Here is a 17361-nt window from a genome sequence, read left to right on the forward strand (position 1 = left end):
GGAGCCCCCCCAGTAATGTGTTCTCAGCCCCCTACTGCACTCCCTGTACACCCACGACTCTGTTGCCAAATTCTGAATGAATGCCATCAACCAGTTTGCTGACAACACCACCATGGTAGATGGGTTTCAAACAACAATGAGTTCAGAACACTGAAAGGAGATAGAGGGCTTGGCGACATGGTGCAATGGGAACAATCTCTCTCAACATTGACAAAACTAAAGAACTGATCATTGACTTCAGAAAGAACGGAGGAGAACATGCCCCTATCTACATCAACGGAGCTGAGGTTGAGAAGATGGAGAGCATTACGTTACTAGGAGTGATGATAACCAACAACCTCTCCTGAACTTCGCATGTAGATGTGATGGTCAAGAAGGCAGAACAGCGCCTGTTATTCCTCAGGCAGCTCAGGAAATTTGGCATGTCCATAAGGACCCGGACCACTTTCACAGATACACCATTGAAAGGATACCGTCCGGGTGCATAACGGCCTGGTATGGCAATTGCTCTTCCCAGGACCATAGGAAACTACAGAAGTTTGTTGCATAGCGCAGACCATCACAGAAGCCAACCTTGCATCCATGGACTCCATTTACACGGCCCATGGCCACGGAAAGGCTGCCAACATCCTACAACCTCTTCCGTCAGGTAGAAGATACAGAAGCTTGAACACACGCACCAGCAGGTTCAAAAATAGCTACTTCCCTGCCCTATTTGACTAATGAATGGACTCTGTAACTTCAAATATTGCTGATCTTGCTAATGTTGATCTTGCCGAGCGTGACCCTGTGTGATGTAACTTGTATGCCTCTGTCTAGTTTTCTTTTCCACCCTATGATTTGTATGTTCTTGCTTACTATGACCTGCCTGTACTGCTCGTAAACAAAGCTTTTCACTGTGCTTAGGTACATCTGACAATAAATCAAACAAATGAAATCAAATAGTGTTTTCAAGGAGGTGGTAGATATAACTCTTGTGGCTAAAGGGAACAAGGGTTATGGGGGAAGGACAGGATTAAGGTATTGAGTTCAATGATCAGCCATTATTATATTGAATGACAGAGCAGGCTTGAGGTGTCTAATGGCCTATTCCTGCTCCTATCATCTTTGATTCTATGTAGGCTTCAGATGATTTCAAAGTTCCAAAGACTGACTTTTTTGATGTAAGTCAAATACCTTGATCAATTTAAATGATTCAGATCATTTGTTCACTTATTTTAACTGTTTCCAGATGTTTTGAAGGTGAGTCATTTAGTCATTTTAGTATTTTTCTTTTTTTGTAGGATTTACACTTGCAAATACAACACAACTTTCCCATGGAAATCCTGTCTGTGAACCAGAATTTGAAAAAAAAGTTAATGAGCAGCAGAAGTACAAAGAGTACCTACGCTTACAAGTAAATACAGTTGAAATTTTTTTGTACACTATTGAACTATTACGCTTTCCTGCTTCATTTCAAACTATCATTGTTCTGCTTAATCTGGATAAGTAGTCAAGGGTGTCTTCTGACAGTTGCACACAATACAAGAGAAGCTACTGCTGATATTAAGTAGAATATAATTGAATATATTGACGTTTTCTTACCAGTTTTCTTCCTTCTCTATTCCTGAAGACCTTGATTTCTTCATGAGTTACAGGCCTTGTTTGTAATTTGCCCTCTGTACTTCATGTAACTGGGTTTTGTTCCAATATGAATGTTAAGGGTGAGTTATGGTGCACTGATGCACTTCAGTACCAAACCCAGATTCTACTCTTGTATGAGATACACATGTACATATTTAAGCTGTGGCGCGTTAGACAATGATAAGAATTAAAACCCAGGTTGTTTTTGATTTGCTCTCAGTCTGATCCTGTGCCCAGTCTCACCACCTGCATTGCTGCTTTTGTTACTTAACATATCATAGACTCGAAATTAGGACTGAGATGTTTTTGATCTGTGTGGCTAAGTTAATTGTTAACAATCTCCTTGTGTCAAACTAGGACTTGAATTTCTTAACAACTTCATATTAGGACTGAAGTAGTATAGATTTTTTTTCATTTGGTTTGAAACTTCAGTACATCCAGACTGATGTGTTCAGCTATAATCTAGACACATCATTTAAAACCATTTTACTCCTGAAAAAACAAAATGTTGTGTTTTTATGTAAAAAAATTAATACAAAACTACCTTTGATCTATTTGAGCAGTTAATTTAGGACATATCCAAAGTTACTATTTTCCTCATTTATGCATCTTCCACATAGCTCGAATAGGTTCATTCATCAACCCAACAACAATTTAATGGACCATTTAGTATTTTCAGACAATCTTGCAGCTATAGAATTATGGGACAATCATGAATCAGGGCTCCTGTTTACCCTTTCCCTTCCACCCAGAGGTTATTTGAGGACAAAATTATGTGTTGCAAGCATTTGTGAATTGACATAAATTATTGCTGTAGTTGTTTAATTTTGGTTGGTTTCGGAACAGAGTTTGATCTGGTTTTTTGCAGTACGGAACACAGCATTAGTTTTTCACCTATTATGCATACGGTTTTAGACAATAATGTTTGTTAAGTATGCAGTATCTTTTTGACTATTTAGGGTGATGCACAAACACAACTTTTTAGGCTGTAAAGTTGAGTCAAGTTTCCACAGCTATGGCTTGTGCCTATTGCTTCTTCTGGTATAAGTGGTATCAGAATATCCTAAACCATATTGTTACCTGAAAGGTCTTCGCAGGTGCCTTCTTTTGTTCCTCTTGTGTGCCTTTTGTGCTGCAAAGGAGCCAGTAGGTCAAAAATTGCTGTCCAATGCATTCCATTCTTGAGCTGGAACTACTTTTGTTAAAACTCAGTTTACTGTGTGCCATGTTAGTAAACTTGTAAAGGTAAAGTCGCCATTGTCTCACATGATCATAGGACTGCTCTGTCATAGAGAGAGGTGACTGGTGGTGAGGTTACCATGCCTCAGGCAAGCAGCGAGGTTGAGAAGGCGCACTTTCATGATAGCCTCAGCCAGTGTGGGAATTGAACCCACTGTGTTGGCGTCACTGCATTACAAGCCAGCTGTTCGGCCAACTGAGTTACTGACTGCCAAACGTCTTGTATTGATTATGGAGCTGCTGCATTTCACTTGACATTTAGATGGAGATGTACCTAGGATCAAAGAGTAACACATCCACTACCCACTATAAATAATTTACCATTTCCTGATATTTGTAAAATTTTGATTCGAGAACTCTCTCCATTTGATCTAAGGATAATTATACACTACCTCTGGAATCTTAGTCCAAATCCGAGAAGGAGAAACTTCAGGAACGTAAAAGAGGGACAATGGGCCCTGGAACAGAGCAGAAACAGCAGGGACAGAAAGGAGAATGAGGAGGATAGTGGGCCAAAATGGCAGACAGAGTGGCAAGGAAAATGTAGGAAAACAAACATCAGTTGATGTCAGCCATGACATGTGGTTTCTTTAGTGCAGTCAAGACCATCTACTAGCCAAGCACATATTCCACTGAGACTAAGAATGGAGTGGTACTATCAAGTTGTGAGACAGTCTTGAACAAGAGGTGATAGATGTAGAGTGAGAAGAGGTATGTTCAAAACTGAGATGAGGAGAAACTATTTCTTTCAGAGGGTTATGAATTTGTGGAACTCACTGCCCCAGAAAGCAGAGGAGGCAGAATCAATCAACATATTCAAGAAGGAATAGGTGTGTTTCTGAAGAAGAACAAGATGAAGGGCTGTGGGAGCATGCAGGAAAATGGAGTTGAGACCAGGATAAGATCAACTACGATCATGTTAAATAGCGGAGTGGGCTTGAAGAGCTGAATTGCCTCCTCCCTCTCCTAATTCCTATGTTCCAAGGATGCCGAGGCAGTCAGTGCTCATTGACAGGAGCACTTTGATGATCTCCTCAAGTAAGACTTAGTCCTTGATGTGACTACTCTTGACCTCATCTCACAACGTTACTTGCTACCATTTCAGCACAACCTAGGCCAACATCAGATTGCAAGTCCATCCAACAATGGGGAGGCACTTTTGATTCATATATGTGACCTCATCTGGTACGAGGAGAGTAAGCCAGGAGATCTGATGCTGTAATTGTGATCATCTTTAAAAATGAAGATTAACCTGATTTACAATTATGGGGAAGATCAGTGCAAGAATCCTCTTCAATTGCTTCCTTACATTTGCTGACGAACTTCTGAGTCACAACGCAGTGTGAAGAAGCACAGTGGACATAATATTTACAGTAGGACAACCCCAAGATAAGTGCAGAAGGCAGCAGCAATCTCTATATGGCTTTCTATTACCTCAGGTATATCTTTGACTTTCACAACCTGAAAGGATTATGGAATATTCTCTTTAAATTTGGCTTCTGCAGAAGTTCAGCACCTGTGAAGAAAAATTCAAGGGTAACGTTTTAGGTCCGGTGACCCTTCCTCAGAACATTCAGACTTGTTTTTCTTCACAGATGCTGCCAGACCAGCTGAGCTTCTCCAGCAACTTCTGTTTAAGATCCTCTATCAGCCTACTCCCTCTGCAATTTTGCTCCCTGACTGTCAAGATCCATGGTGAGCCAATGTGCAATGTGGATCAGTTATTACATCTCAGGAGCCTCCTCCTTAGCAAGGGAGGACATCAACAACAAAACTCAGCATCACTTCCAGTGTGCTAGTGCAGCCTTCAGTTATCGGAGGAAAAGTGATGCCACCAAACTTGTGGTCTGCAGGTCAGCAGTACTACTTGCCCTCCTCTGTGTTGGATGCATGGATAGTGTACATTCTTACAGATATATCACCAACAAAACCTCTACCTCTACAATATTCTACAAATTCAGTGCAGGATAGATGCTCCAATGTCAGTGTCCTCTCTCACATTAGAGAGGACATCAACTCCAGCATTGAGGCATTAGTTCCTGTCAGTTAGCTGCATTGTATGGGTTATATCATCCACCTACACAACACAAGACTCCCCAGACAGACTGCCTACACTGACTTTCATCACATCGCGTGGTTATCAAGAGAATAGATGAAGTGCTTCAAGGATGTTTTCAAAACCTCCCTGAGAAATGTAACCTCCTCACTGATTGGTAAGAATCTCTTGCCCAAGATCACCCAAATAGGCGAAGTCTAAGAAGATGCCAATCATTTTGAGCCTTTCTGGGTAGAGGCCAAGTGCAAACAGTGGAAGTAGAGTGCGAAAACCTGAGCACCCCACCCATTCCCTCATCAAACACCACCAATCTCCCCTCCAGTGTTGGATATTTAATCACCTCCGGGTCTGAACGTTCTATGCCGATCCCAAGGGACTACCAAAGACTGATATCTTAAAACAACCTGATGATTGCTCTAAGTCGATATGTTACTAATACTATACCATGAATTCTGCTTTGATTCATAAATTGATCTCTATGAAACACAAGTATGCTCCAACTTCCTGAGGCAATTTTTGTCAGCCAGGGAATTAGATAAAGAAATGTGCAACAAATGCTAATTTGCTAATCTCTCTTTAAATATGGATATCCCCCACTCTTCATTTTAACAAGAAGTAAATAAAATTAGAAACAAAAACAGAAATAGCTGGAAAGACTCAGCAGGTCTGACAGCATCTGTGGTGATAAAGCAATTAACATTTCGGGTCCAGTGACCATCCTTCTGAATCTCTCCACAAATGCTGCCAAACCTGCTGAGTTTTTCCAGCAATTTCTGTTTTTGTTTCTGGTTTATAGCATCCATATTTCTTTGGCTTTTTAAGCAAACAAATTAGATTGATGAATGTTTATCTGAAAGGTTAATGCCGCAGAGAAGCTGCTTCTCTTTAATGGATAAATTAGAAGTGGTGTTGAAACTTGAATACATTGTAAACTTGACTGCTTGCTTGCAACTTCAGTAGATTTGATTGCTAGTTAAGATTTTTGAAGATAATCTGTAAGGGGTAGTTTGGGGAAGCTAGTTTGCAGTTTACAACTCCTATAACTGAAAATGGTCACTGAACCTGCCACAAAACCCAAATTGAGTATTAACTTTCCTCATTACACCATAAGTCCGGAGAGGAATGTTAAAGGCAGAGTATATTCGTTTTAGGTAAGGGGGATTATTATTACAGGTTTTGCTATTTGCTATGAAAGTGCGTAACATTTGGAGAATACTTGAGATTCTTTTGTTTCAGTTTCTGAAATTGATTAAATTCAGAAAATATTTTAAGAATGAACAAATCTTTATCTCTATTTTTCAGGAAATAAAGTTAGACATTTGTAAGTTTATGTGAATGTCCTTCACCCTGTGGTTTTTATATTTGGTTGTTATGTCTGTGTAAATTAGTTTTCTGCTTGTAAAGCAGAAATAAAACTGAATATTTTAGTTCCTGTGATAAATTAATCAAAGAATTGAAGATTTGATTAATATGAGTGAATGTTTGATGCAGCAAAGTTGAAACGATCAAATGATCAGTTTGAAAATTTAAGGGACAACATCCTTTAGAGTGATTTTATTTTCTCCCCACCCCCTCGTTGGGGAATATAGGGATTTGTTTAAACAAAAAAAAATATAACTTAAGAGCTTTCATTTAGTTTTTAAAAATGTATTCCAGATTGAAGAGAAGCGACGCAAGGCAGAGGAAGAACGTGAAAGATGTAAACTTGAAGAGCAACAAGAAGAGAAACGCCTAGCTGAACAGAGGGCACGAATTGCAAAAGAGCTTGAAGAAGAGCAAGAAAAGAAACGCCGTAAAGAAGAAGAGGTATTCTTCTGCTTTCAAATCTGCCATGGGAGAATTCAAACCCAGGTCCCTGGATTAGTAGTTTAGCGATATTACCAGTAGGCCATTGCTTTCCTTGTTCTTAATATATTGTGTTGCGGATTAAATGTTATTATCCATGTTTGTGCGTCCATGTTCAGCAGTCAGTGAAAGTAGACAGACATTCTCCTGCCTTATCCCCATATCCCGTGACCCTCTTACTGACCAAGAACCAATCTATGTGATAAAGACATAGATTTAAGATCCCCTTTAAGATAGTGCACTAGACCTCCACAGCAATCTATAGCAATGTGTTTCAAAGTGTTGGAATTTGGAATGTTCCAGATTACATTTGTAGCATTTTCAAGCCAAGTAAATAACAAACTGTTCAACTAGACTGGAAAACCTTCACAGGTAGCAAAATAGGAATAAAAAGCTGGAAGTGTAAATTACATTTATATCTTTATATAGGAAGTGAAATGTATACTATATGTTAGACATTTAAAAGCAAAACACAATACGTTTTTAAAAATATGCATGTGAATTTACTTCTGAGGAAAGAGACCTTATCTTCATTAGATGTGTTTTTCAGCGTTGGCAAGGTTGCTCAATACTTATGAAATATTATGCATTTTTAAAAATTCAGTTATTCCTGATAGAGCTGGGCCGAAGATTCCCAGGTCTTTGGGAGAAATTATAATGGGCTATTCTTCTGGGTTCTAGTCATAACCATGATATCCATGCAGATTCCATTGGCAAAGACTGCAAGTATAGTGTCTGTGAAGGACCAAAATATCACACTAGTCAGCAACTTCTGATTTATGCATTTGCTACCATCAGAAAATGTTAGTTTTACCGAGTATAATAGCAAGTACAGATAGCCTTGCTGTTTTGGGAGAATTAGTTAAGGTGGCTGAAATGGACTAAGTAAGCATCAAGTGTGCTCTTACTTAATAAAATCTTTGAGGAATGGCATAATCATAGTAGGTCGAAGTTAGTAACTAATGAATCAGTTTTGTCATCCTGGACATGTTGCTGAAACAAAAGCTACTTATGAATATTAATAAAGATATTTTCAAAGTCAGTGGCTCCTGCTTATGAGAAATATCTAAAATTTGAGACCAAAAAATTGGTGGAAGAAGGCTATGCAACATCATTCAAGCAACTTTTAAATGTTTTAATTTAATATTTTACATGCATCCCCAGCAAAGAATTAAAAATGAAGAAATTGCACGGTTGGCGGAAGAACGTCGTAAAATAGCAGAAAAAAAACGAAAGGAGGAAGAAGATAAACAGGAGATGATGGTTCGACAGCTACTCAAGAGTGAGCAATCAACAAGGATAGAGGAGAAGGTATACTAAATTGTCCTGTCTTAGATTTTTAAAAATATCTTCCAAGGACAAGGAAATGTTGAAAGTGAACTTTTTTTTATCAGAGAGAGAAAATTGATAGACATTTATGCATAATTCTCTACCTTCATGTTAATACCGTGGCAGCTATAGCATTGAAGGAGTGGGATGATGATTTGATAAAAGAACAGGCCCCATATACAAGAACCTTCTACTGATGCCATACTGCACTGATTCAAAGTATTCTGCCATACTGCATCTGAGAAATATAATTCCAGTACGGTTTCTCAACTAGTAGGGAATATATTTGGGCAAGTCATAATGATCTTGAAGATAATTTTGAATTATACTTCCTGAGATTTCTAACTTCTAGCATAGATGTTGTCTAAAACAAAATAATGAGGAAAATATTTTTGCAGTCTTTATTCAGATATAGCAAGTTATATTGTATTCTTGAACTTTACACAGTTCCCAACTTTTTCAGTGATTTTGTTCCAAGTATTGATGAAATATGGCAATTCTTTGTAAAAGATGATGATCCAACTCACAGACCACACACAAACTTCAATGCCTCTATGATAATTCACTACAGCTAGTGTCAAAGGAATACGTGAACACGTTGTCCAACTGACAAAATTCTATTATAAATTCATCTCCACTGTTTTGTGGTTTGTAATATACAACAACATTTATGCCATTTCCTATTTCTTAATTCTACCCAGATGGTTTCCCCACCAATTATATTAACTGAATGTTAGATCTCCTTTCCACTGGCAAACAATTAAGTATGAAGTTCAGAATGAGCATCTTAAATGCACTGTCACAGTAAAGACCATCATGTTATTCCATCTCATATTCTTGAAAAATAGGATTAAATTGGGCTGCTTCTCAGGCTTAACATGGACTCCTAAAACTGCAAATATTATGTAGTAAGTGCAGATTTGCATGAGGTCAAATGGGAGGTGCCCCTTACCCATGTCTGAAGCACATCTTTGGCTGTTATGTTCTTGCTGCAACAGGATTTTCCCTGAATTGCCTGGTCCAATGGTCCAACTAAACTGAGTGTACATGGCTGGGAGGTTACTGCAAAGATACTTCACAAGTCATCCTCTTTAAGATAGTGCACAAGTAATTTAAAAGGTACCACTCTCTTAAGTATATAGGCTACACATAATGTATAAATTTAGAGGGACTATAGGGCTGGTTCCCTAGTTGCTCATTTCCACACAATTACAATTTCCACCTATTGTGATCATACCCAACCCCAATTCTTTGCTACTACCTCCCATCTCCCGTCACTCCCTCCTTGGGATCTCTCTTCTTAGATAACCCAAAATTTTCATTTTTTCCAAGATGCTCCCAATTTCTTCCCCAAAGTTTACAATGCAATTTCCCACTGAAGTCTAGATGCTCGCAATTTATTAGCAGTTTTTATTATTAGTTAATTTGACCAAAGGATGAAAATGGGTTTGAAATATGTGCTGTTCTAATAAGGCTTGTTAGAGAGGTGCAGTATTAAAATAATATTTTTGAGCTGATTGATGACCATGATGAGTGAAACATGCCTGAAACAAATCCAACCACTACAGGTTTAGCACTCAGGTGTGGATTAGATACAATTTTCCAGCAGTGGTATATGTAGTCTGCATTGTCCAATTTTACATAGACACTGTGAAATGCACTGGCTGGCAGAGAAGCTAGCATGTAAACATGCCTTTGGGATCTAGAAGGAGGATGCCTAGATTCTCTGCAGCAATGATAAACTAGGTAGAGGGGGGCCAGAGGAATGTAATGTCATGTAACCACAAAGATGAGCTATGCCGGCATGTCTTCCCATTTTGCACTCTTCAGTACCTTGTACTGCTATGCTCTGCTTCTTTCTTTTTCTTTGTTCAGACCAAGAGGATTCTTAGCAAGTTGGTCATGCCAAAACACACTTGCTCCTGGTGGCTGCAGTAAGAGGGAGTAGCACAGCACTTGTGATTTTTAGTAAAACCCTCAGAGGTTTGAGAGTATATATTGGTAGAATGTTGTTGAAGTCTTGAAAGTGTCCCAGAAAGTCTCCCAACAGGTTTAAGGTCCTGTTCAAAGTCCTGCTAGCAAATGAACATGAAGTGGTGAGTAGCGTTTTAATTTATGGTTTAAAATCCACATCATTAACCTTTTTAACACTCAAACATCTGTGTATTGGGAAGGGCATTTGAGACAAGCATTAGCCACTAAAATGCTCTACAGTCTGTTTAACGAGTGCTGGCAGGCCCTTTAAGTCTCCATGTAGCCATTTCTATAGCACACTTCTCTTTTTGCCAAGATGAAGTCTTTTTACTTGATCTGTGTTTCAATTGAAGATCTCAGTTCGGCAATATTTATCACCTAAAGTATCTGGTGAAATTGCCCTTTCAGCTACTATGGCAAAGCTGGTCTGCAGAATGGCATGTTCTGTTTTTTAATTGTTAAACATATGGGACTAATCTGTTTACTTTGTCTTGCCAGTAAAGGCTCATTGGGCCAAAAGGTCTACTGTACCATTTAATAGCTTTGATTTTCAAGAATAATGTTGTCAAGGTTGATGAATAGAAAGTTGTCAAAAATTAATCAATAAATTGTTGAAAAAAATTTCCATATTCCAGAGACCTCCTTCTCCACCTATTCCAACTGTCAAGAAACAGATCGATATTCAGAAAAATGATATGCCTGCTGTTAGTGGCTCTCTGCAGGAATTAAACTTGGTAAGTTATTTCAATTCTTCTTACTCTGTTCAATAATAATTAATACTGTGCTTTGCATAGTGATTTACGTCAAGTCTCCAATTTTCTTGTATAGTCTTGCTGGTAGTCCAATGCACTTTGATTTCGCAAATAGGATTGCAGAATTTGGGAAGATTTGTTAGAAACTTTGATATTTAGGGAGCGAAATAAAAGTTAAAATTAAATTATTTCAGCTCTATTCAATTTGATATCTAACTTGGTGTGTTCGGATGAAAGTCTTTCCCTCTGTGATTAATGTAAAGGTTGAGGCCGTACAAGAGATAATTTAATCTCATATTGAAAGTAGGAATCCTTAACCAATTTAATGGAAAGTTATTCATAACCGTCACTAGATTTATAGTTTTATTTGGGAAATAATTTCTCATGATGGAATTAAATTGAAATAGTTACTCAGTAGTAGCTAGTTACAAAGATGGTGACTGAGAGTCTTTGGGAATCACGAAACAATGTGGGTGAAAGAAAACAAGTGATGGATGAATGGAAATTTCTGCAGGGTAGATTACAAAATTTGGTTGAGCTAATTTATGGTGAATATTATGGAAAGCATTCCAACAGTAGAGTCTGGAGCTGACAAAACCATGCATGAAAGTTTTGGCAGGAGGTGGGCTAAATTGGGCAATGTTGCAGCAATTTTAGCTATGAAGTGGGTATGAGACTGGAAGCTCATCTCGGAGTCAAATAGTACTCTGATATTGAAAACAGGCTGATAGTGTCTGCGAGGGAAAGATGAAATCAGTTGCAACATTATAGAATTTGTGACTGCACGCTGAAGTCAAAATATTCCCGATGTGCAATCAAAGAAAATTGTAGCTCAGGGCATGAAGTTGAACAACACTCAGACAATATAGTCGCCTGACAAAGGAGCAGTCCTCTGAAAGCTTGTGAATTTAAATAAACCTGTTTGACCATAACCTGATGTTGTGTGACTTGTCAACCCCAGTAAAACATCGACATCTCCATAACATCATGGCTGGGGCATGCACTTGGGCATCATCATCAGTAGTTGTATGTGTATTTTAAAAACTAGCAAAGGGCAATCAAAAAGGTTGATAAAATGGGAAAAAGTAATATATTAAAACAGTAAACTAGCCCAAAATGTAAAAAGACATATAGATGGGTTAAATGAATGGGTAATAAGATAGCAAATAGAGTATAATGTAGGGAAGTGTGAAGTTATTCACTTTGTTCAGATAATAGAGAAACATCAGAGATAGTGGGAACTGTCGATGCTGGAGAATCTGAGATAACAAGGTGTAGAGCTGGATGAACACAGCAGGCCGAGCAGGAAAGCTGACATTTTGGGTTTGGACCCTTCTTCAGTTAAAAAAAAAACCCTTTCTGAAGAAGGGTCCAGACCCGAAACGTAAGCTTTCCTGCTCCTCTGCTGCTTGGCCTGCTACGTTCATCCAGCTGTACACCTTGTTATATCAGAGAAACATCAGACCTTTTTTTGGAAGGTGTGAAACTTGTAATTGTTGATATTCAAAGAGACTTGGATGTGCTTGTTCAAAGAATGCAGGAAGCTAGCATGCGATGAGGAGGGGAAACTGCAAGATGGTGTTTGTTTCTGGGGGATTTGAGTACCAAGGTAAAGCAGCATTTTCTTTAGAATTTGAGTTTTGTTGAGATGGCATCTGGAATACTTTGTGCAGTTTTGACCTTCACATTTAGAAAAAATACTTGCAAAAGGGGCAGTACAGCAAACATGAACTAAATTAGTTCTGAAGAAAGGTCACTGGATCCGAAACATTAACTCTGATTTCTCTCCACAGAGGCTGCCAGACCTGCTGTGATTTTCCAGCAATTTCTATTTTTGTTTGTTAACTAAATTAGTTCCTGGGAATTAAACTATGATGAGAGACTGAGTAAATTTGATTTTTATTTTTTGGAGTTTGGAAGAATGTGATGGGATCTCATTAAAACGTGCAAAATTCTGAAGGAGCTTAATAGAGTAGACACTGAGATTGTTTCTGCTGGTCAGGGAATTTAAAACACTGGTGTAGTCACAGGATGATGGTGATTATTTGGGATTGAGATGAACAGTTGAGACTTGATTATTTAACACATTATAAACTGGGATGGGCAGGTTTTTGATGTCTGAGGGAATCGAGGACAATGGGGAGTAGGTGGGAAAATAGAATTGAAACCCAGAATCAGCTATGATCATATTGAATATTGGTGCAGCCTTAATGGGCCACAGTGTATTGTGGCTCCTTTTTCTTGTGTTGTGAAAATTGATCTTGTACTGGTGCACTGTATACTTTTCTGTGCAAGGACCTCTCAGAACTGCCCCAATCAAAGTAAAACCAGAAACAAAGATCACCTACTCTAAGTCAGAAATGTTCCCCATAAGCTTAAAAAAAGCTCACAGTTCAGAAATTTCTAACAGAAGCCTTGATGTACAGTTGTCTACCTTGCTAGGTAATAAATCCAATAGGAATGGCAAATAGAGTTCAGTTTAGATAAATGTAAAGTGTTGTGTTTTGGTACCTATTATCTACCTATGTATCCAAACTTGGAATTATTGCATTCCATAAGGAATCGGGTCAATGGGCCAATCCAGGATCTGCCTCCCTAAAACCATTAGGTGTACCTACACTCTAAGGGCTGCAGCATACCACCTCCCACCACCTCCCACCACCTTAGGGGCAATTGAAATGGGCAGTAAATGCTGGCCTCACCAGAGATATTCATATTCCCATGAATCCCATCCCATATCAGGAAATGAGATGTTGAAGTGGGGAATAGCACTTGTAATGAGAGAGATGCCACTTTAAAGCAAAAATACCTTAAAAAGAGAGACTTAAAACTATGACTACCCTGTAACAGGTAAGTTTTATTTAGAACGTGATAGCAAATTACTGCAAACAAAGATTTTTCTCATTGATTATATTCTTCTTTGGACATTTATTGATTAAAAATGTTGGAACTTAACCATTGAAGAAAAAAGAAACATACAGAGCATACAGGCAATAACCATGATATAAATAAGACGAGAAATTTTATTGTGAAGATTCGTCAAGGATTAATAGCCAAAGTAGTGTGTGCCATTTTTCTGTTTAAAAAAATGTGAAATTTATTTTGATAAAATCGTAAAGGCTTCTGCTGCTGAGGGCAATTGCTGCTGGAGCTCATTCTATCAAGATTATTTTAGTAAAAACTTCATAATTTGATAAACTAACAAACACCAGATCCAAAACTTATAAAAGCCACAACTCAAAATTGGAAAAAACCAAGAACACAACTTGGAAACATGTTAAGTAACTATTTCACTGAGCTAAATTAAAATGTTAAAATGTGTTTCTTTGAATAATTTGTAATCTTGAATTGTCTTAAAAATGATATTACTTTATAGGATCATCCACAGTCAGGAACCGAGTCACCACCAGTTCCTGCTAGACGAAACCAGCTTCGAGCATTCGGTAAAAGCATTCACATGGATGTATATTTTGTTTACTGTGCTGTATATCGCAACTTTTACTATAGAGAGATGTTAGATATATGATTCAAGTTTAATGAGAAGTCAGAAGACCCATTACACAAAAATATAAATTTGCTTAAATGTAGTTTGATCCTGCTGGATGTTTACTCAATCCATTTGAATTTGTAGATGGAAGCAAAATATTGCAGTGACACTGGTTAAATGTGATTGGTTAAACTGTGGCAGATGGAAAAAGATGGGGGGTTAAAAAAAGTGAGATTTCCCTTGGAGACCAAAGAGATAGAGTAAGATGTCAGTCGGATAATACAAATGAGAACCAGGCTAAATATGGAAATTTTACAGGTTTGTGAATGAAGAAACTCGAACAGCAAAGACAGCGTACACAAAAAGACTGATAGCCAGCCTTAAAGGGAATCCATATGTCTTCTGCAGGCATATAAATAATTAAAGTACATAAAAGGAGGAGGAGGGCCAATTAGGGACCAAATAAGGAATTTTTACATGGAGACAGAGAATGTGGCTGAGGTACTCAATGAATACTTTGCATGTGTCTTTCCTCAGAGGAACTTTGGACCAATTTAAAACCACTGATTTAGTCAATCTGCTGCAGTTGGATGAGAATTTGTGAAAGGAGATTGATCCTAAAGACACTTAATACATTTATTTATAGGGAGTTTGTAACAAGTTCTGGATTCCTATCCCAGATCTCTAAATAATAATCTTATCTCATCGTATATTTTAAACTGTGCGCACTTACAAATATGAGCTGTCCCCAAATCACTGTTATATTCATTGTAAGACACCATTTTCTTCTAAAGTGATTAACCACTTTGTTACTTCACAATTCATAACATTTTAATCTTAAAATAAACGTAAGTGGAATTAGGTGGAATACCATTACTTCCCAAAAACTGCTTTAAGTCATTGATTCTTTTCTCTCTTCACCAAAGCATACTTTTCCCCATTTCCCAAATGTACTTTCTCCTTTCAATATTCAATTAATTTACATGGACACTGTGTTTCTCTGAGCTTAACCCTCTAGGTCACAAGAGCCATCCTCTATCCAGATTCGTAAAGACACAGACCTTGTTTGTTTGTTGATGTGAACAATTTATTGATCTGTTTTCCTCACTGTTCACAGCATTTTTAAGCAAAGAAAACACTCAATAAATTTAAACACAAACAACGTGCCTCTTCCACATGTTGGGTCAATCTAAATGTCATACCTCCTTAGTTAATAAATTTAAAATTGGACCAAGGGATATTGAAAGAGTGAGAGTGGAACTGCTCGTAATTTTCAGTCTTCCCTAGATCCCCGGGGATAATCCTAGGAATTGTGCCTTTGTTCAAAAAGGTTACAAGGATAAGACCGGTTACAAGGATAAGACCAATTACAATCCAGTCAGTTCAGCTTTAGTGGTGGAGAAGCTTCTAGAAACAATTATTTGGTATAGAATTAATCGTCACATGGTGAGTTGATTAGCAAGATCCCAGCGTGAATATCTAAAGGGGAAATCATCTGTAACTAACTTGGAATTTTTCTGAAAAAGTAACAGTAAAGCTTAATAAGGGTGATGCTGTTGATGCATTTGATATAGTGCCTCAACAGATTTGTGAGAAAGGTTGCAGCTCGTGAATTAAAAGGAACAGTGACAACATTGATACAAAATTGATTGAGTAATAGGAAACAGAATAATGGTCAATGGCTGTAAGTGACAACTTTTCACTGTACTCGTTTGAATACACGTGACAATAAAGCTAATTCAATTCGGATGTTTTTTGGTTGGAGGAACTTTTGTAGTGGAGGTCCTTAGGGTATAGTATTGTGACATTTGCTTTTCCTTGTGAACAGGGGAAGTTCCAAAGTTTGTGGATGATACTGAACTTTGAAACATTGAGGATTAATGAACTCTGAGTTTTTTGAAGATGTTACAAACAAAATTGACAGAGGAAAGTCATTGGACATAGTATACTTAGATTTATAGAAGGCTTTTGATAAAGTCCTCCTCCTGAGCAAAAGTAAATCAAATGGGATAGAAGGTAACGCACTGGCATGGATTGATGATTGGCTAATGTATAGAAAACAGAGATTAGGAGAAACTGGGTCATTCTCGGGTCTGTGGCTGTGACTATTGGGATACTGTAAGGATCAATGCTTGGGCCCCAGCTGTTCACTATAAGTTTCAATGATTTGAAGTTGAGGACCAAATGTAATATTTCTAAATTTGTGGATGATTAAAAAACTAAGTTGGCATATGTATTGTGAGGAAGATGTAAAGGGGCTTTTGCAGGATTTGAAAAGTCTCAATGAATGGGCAAGAACATGGCAGGTGAAATATAATGTGGGAAAATGTGAGGTCATCCACTTTGCCTACTGTGCCATTTGACCGAACGAGTCCGCACCAACTCTCCGAAGAACAACCCAACTGGACTCATCTTCCCCATCCCCTATCCCTGTAACCCTACAGTTCCCATGGCTAGTCCACACATCTCTGGACACTATGGGCAATTTAGCATGGCCAATGCACCTAACCTGCATATCTTTAGATTGTGGGAGGAAACCGGAGCACTCGATGGAAACCTATGCAGGCACGGGAAAATATGCAAACTCCACGCAGACAATTTCCCGAAGGTGGAATTGACCCTGGGTCCCTGGCACGGTGAGGCAGCAGTGCTAACCACTGAGCCATTGTGCCACTTTGATAGGAAAAACAGATGTGCAGAGTATTTCTTAAATGGTCAGAGTTTGGATTGTGTAGACGTACAAAGGGATTTAAGTGTCCTTGTTGTTAAGTCTCTGAAAGCTAACATACATCTGAAGCAGGTTATTGGGACAGCGAACGGAATGTTAGCCTTTATACAAGAGGTTTTGCACACAGGAGGAGTGAAGGCTTGTTTAAATTCTATAGGAGCTTGGTTACTGGCACTTAGAGAGAGTGTGTGAGAGAACGCGGGAGGGGGGGCTTGTGTATGTGTGGTGGGGGGATAGTATGTGTGTGTGTGTGGTGTGGGGATTTTGTGTGTGTGTGTGTATGTGTGTGGTGGGGGGATAGTGTGTGTGTGTGTGTGTGTGTGTGTGT

General features: G+C 38.4%; 1 protein-coding gene across 8 annotated transcripts in view; it reads left to right on the forward strand.

Moving 5' to 3' along the window:
- cspp1b (centrosome and spindle pole associated protein 1b) overlaps positions 1–16186 on the forward strand; it is a 123594-nt gene extending 107408 nt beyond the window's left edge. For 7 of the 8 annotated variants that reach the window (XM_048596275.1, XM_048596269.1, XM_048596270.1 and 4 more), the window contains 6 exons: positions 1284–1396; positions 6575–6724; positions 7928–8074; positions 10702–10800; positions 14195–14261; positions 16134–16186. In XM_048596275.1, the coding sequence (XP_048452232.1) occupies positions 1284–1396; positions 6575–6724; positions 7928–8074; positions 10702–10800; positions 14195–14261; positions 16134–16171 (614 nt within the window). In that variant the 3' untranslated portion in view covers positions 16172–16186. Of the gene's footprint in view, positions 1–1283; positions 1397–6574; positions 6725–7927; positions 8075–10701; positions 10801–14194; positions 14262–14623; positions 14647–16133 lie in introns of those variants that run through there. The other variant, XM_048596274.1, reaches the window with a different exon arrangement.
- Positions 16187–17361: the final 1175 nt, after the last annotated feature.

The sequence above is a fragment of the Rhincodon typus genome, chromosome 4 (genome assembly GCF_021869965.1).
Source record: "Rhincodon typus isolate 14 chromosome 4, sRhiTyp1.1, whole genome shotgun sequence".
NCBI lineage: Eukaryota > Metazoa > Chordata > Chondrichthyes > Orectolobiformes > Rhincodontidae > Rhincodon > Rhincodon typus.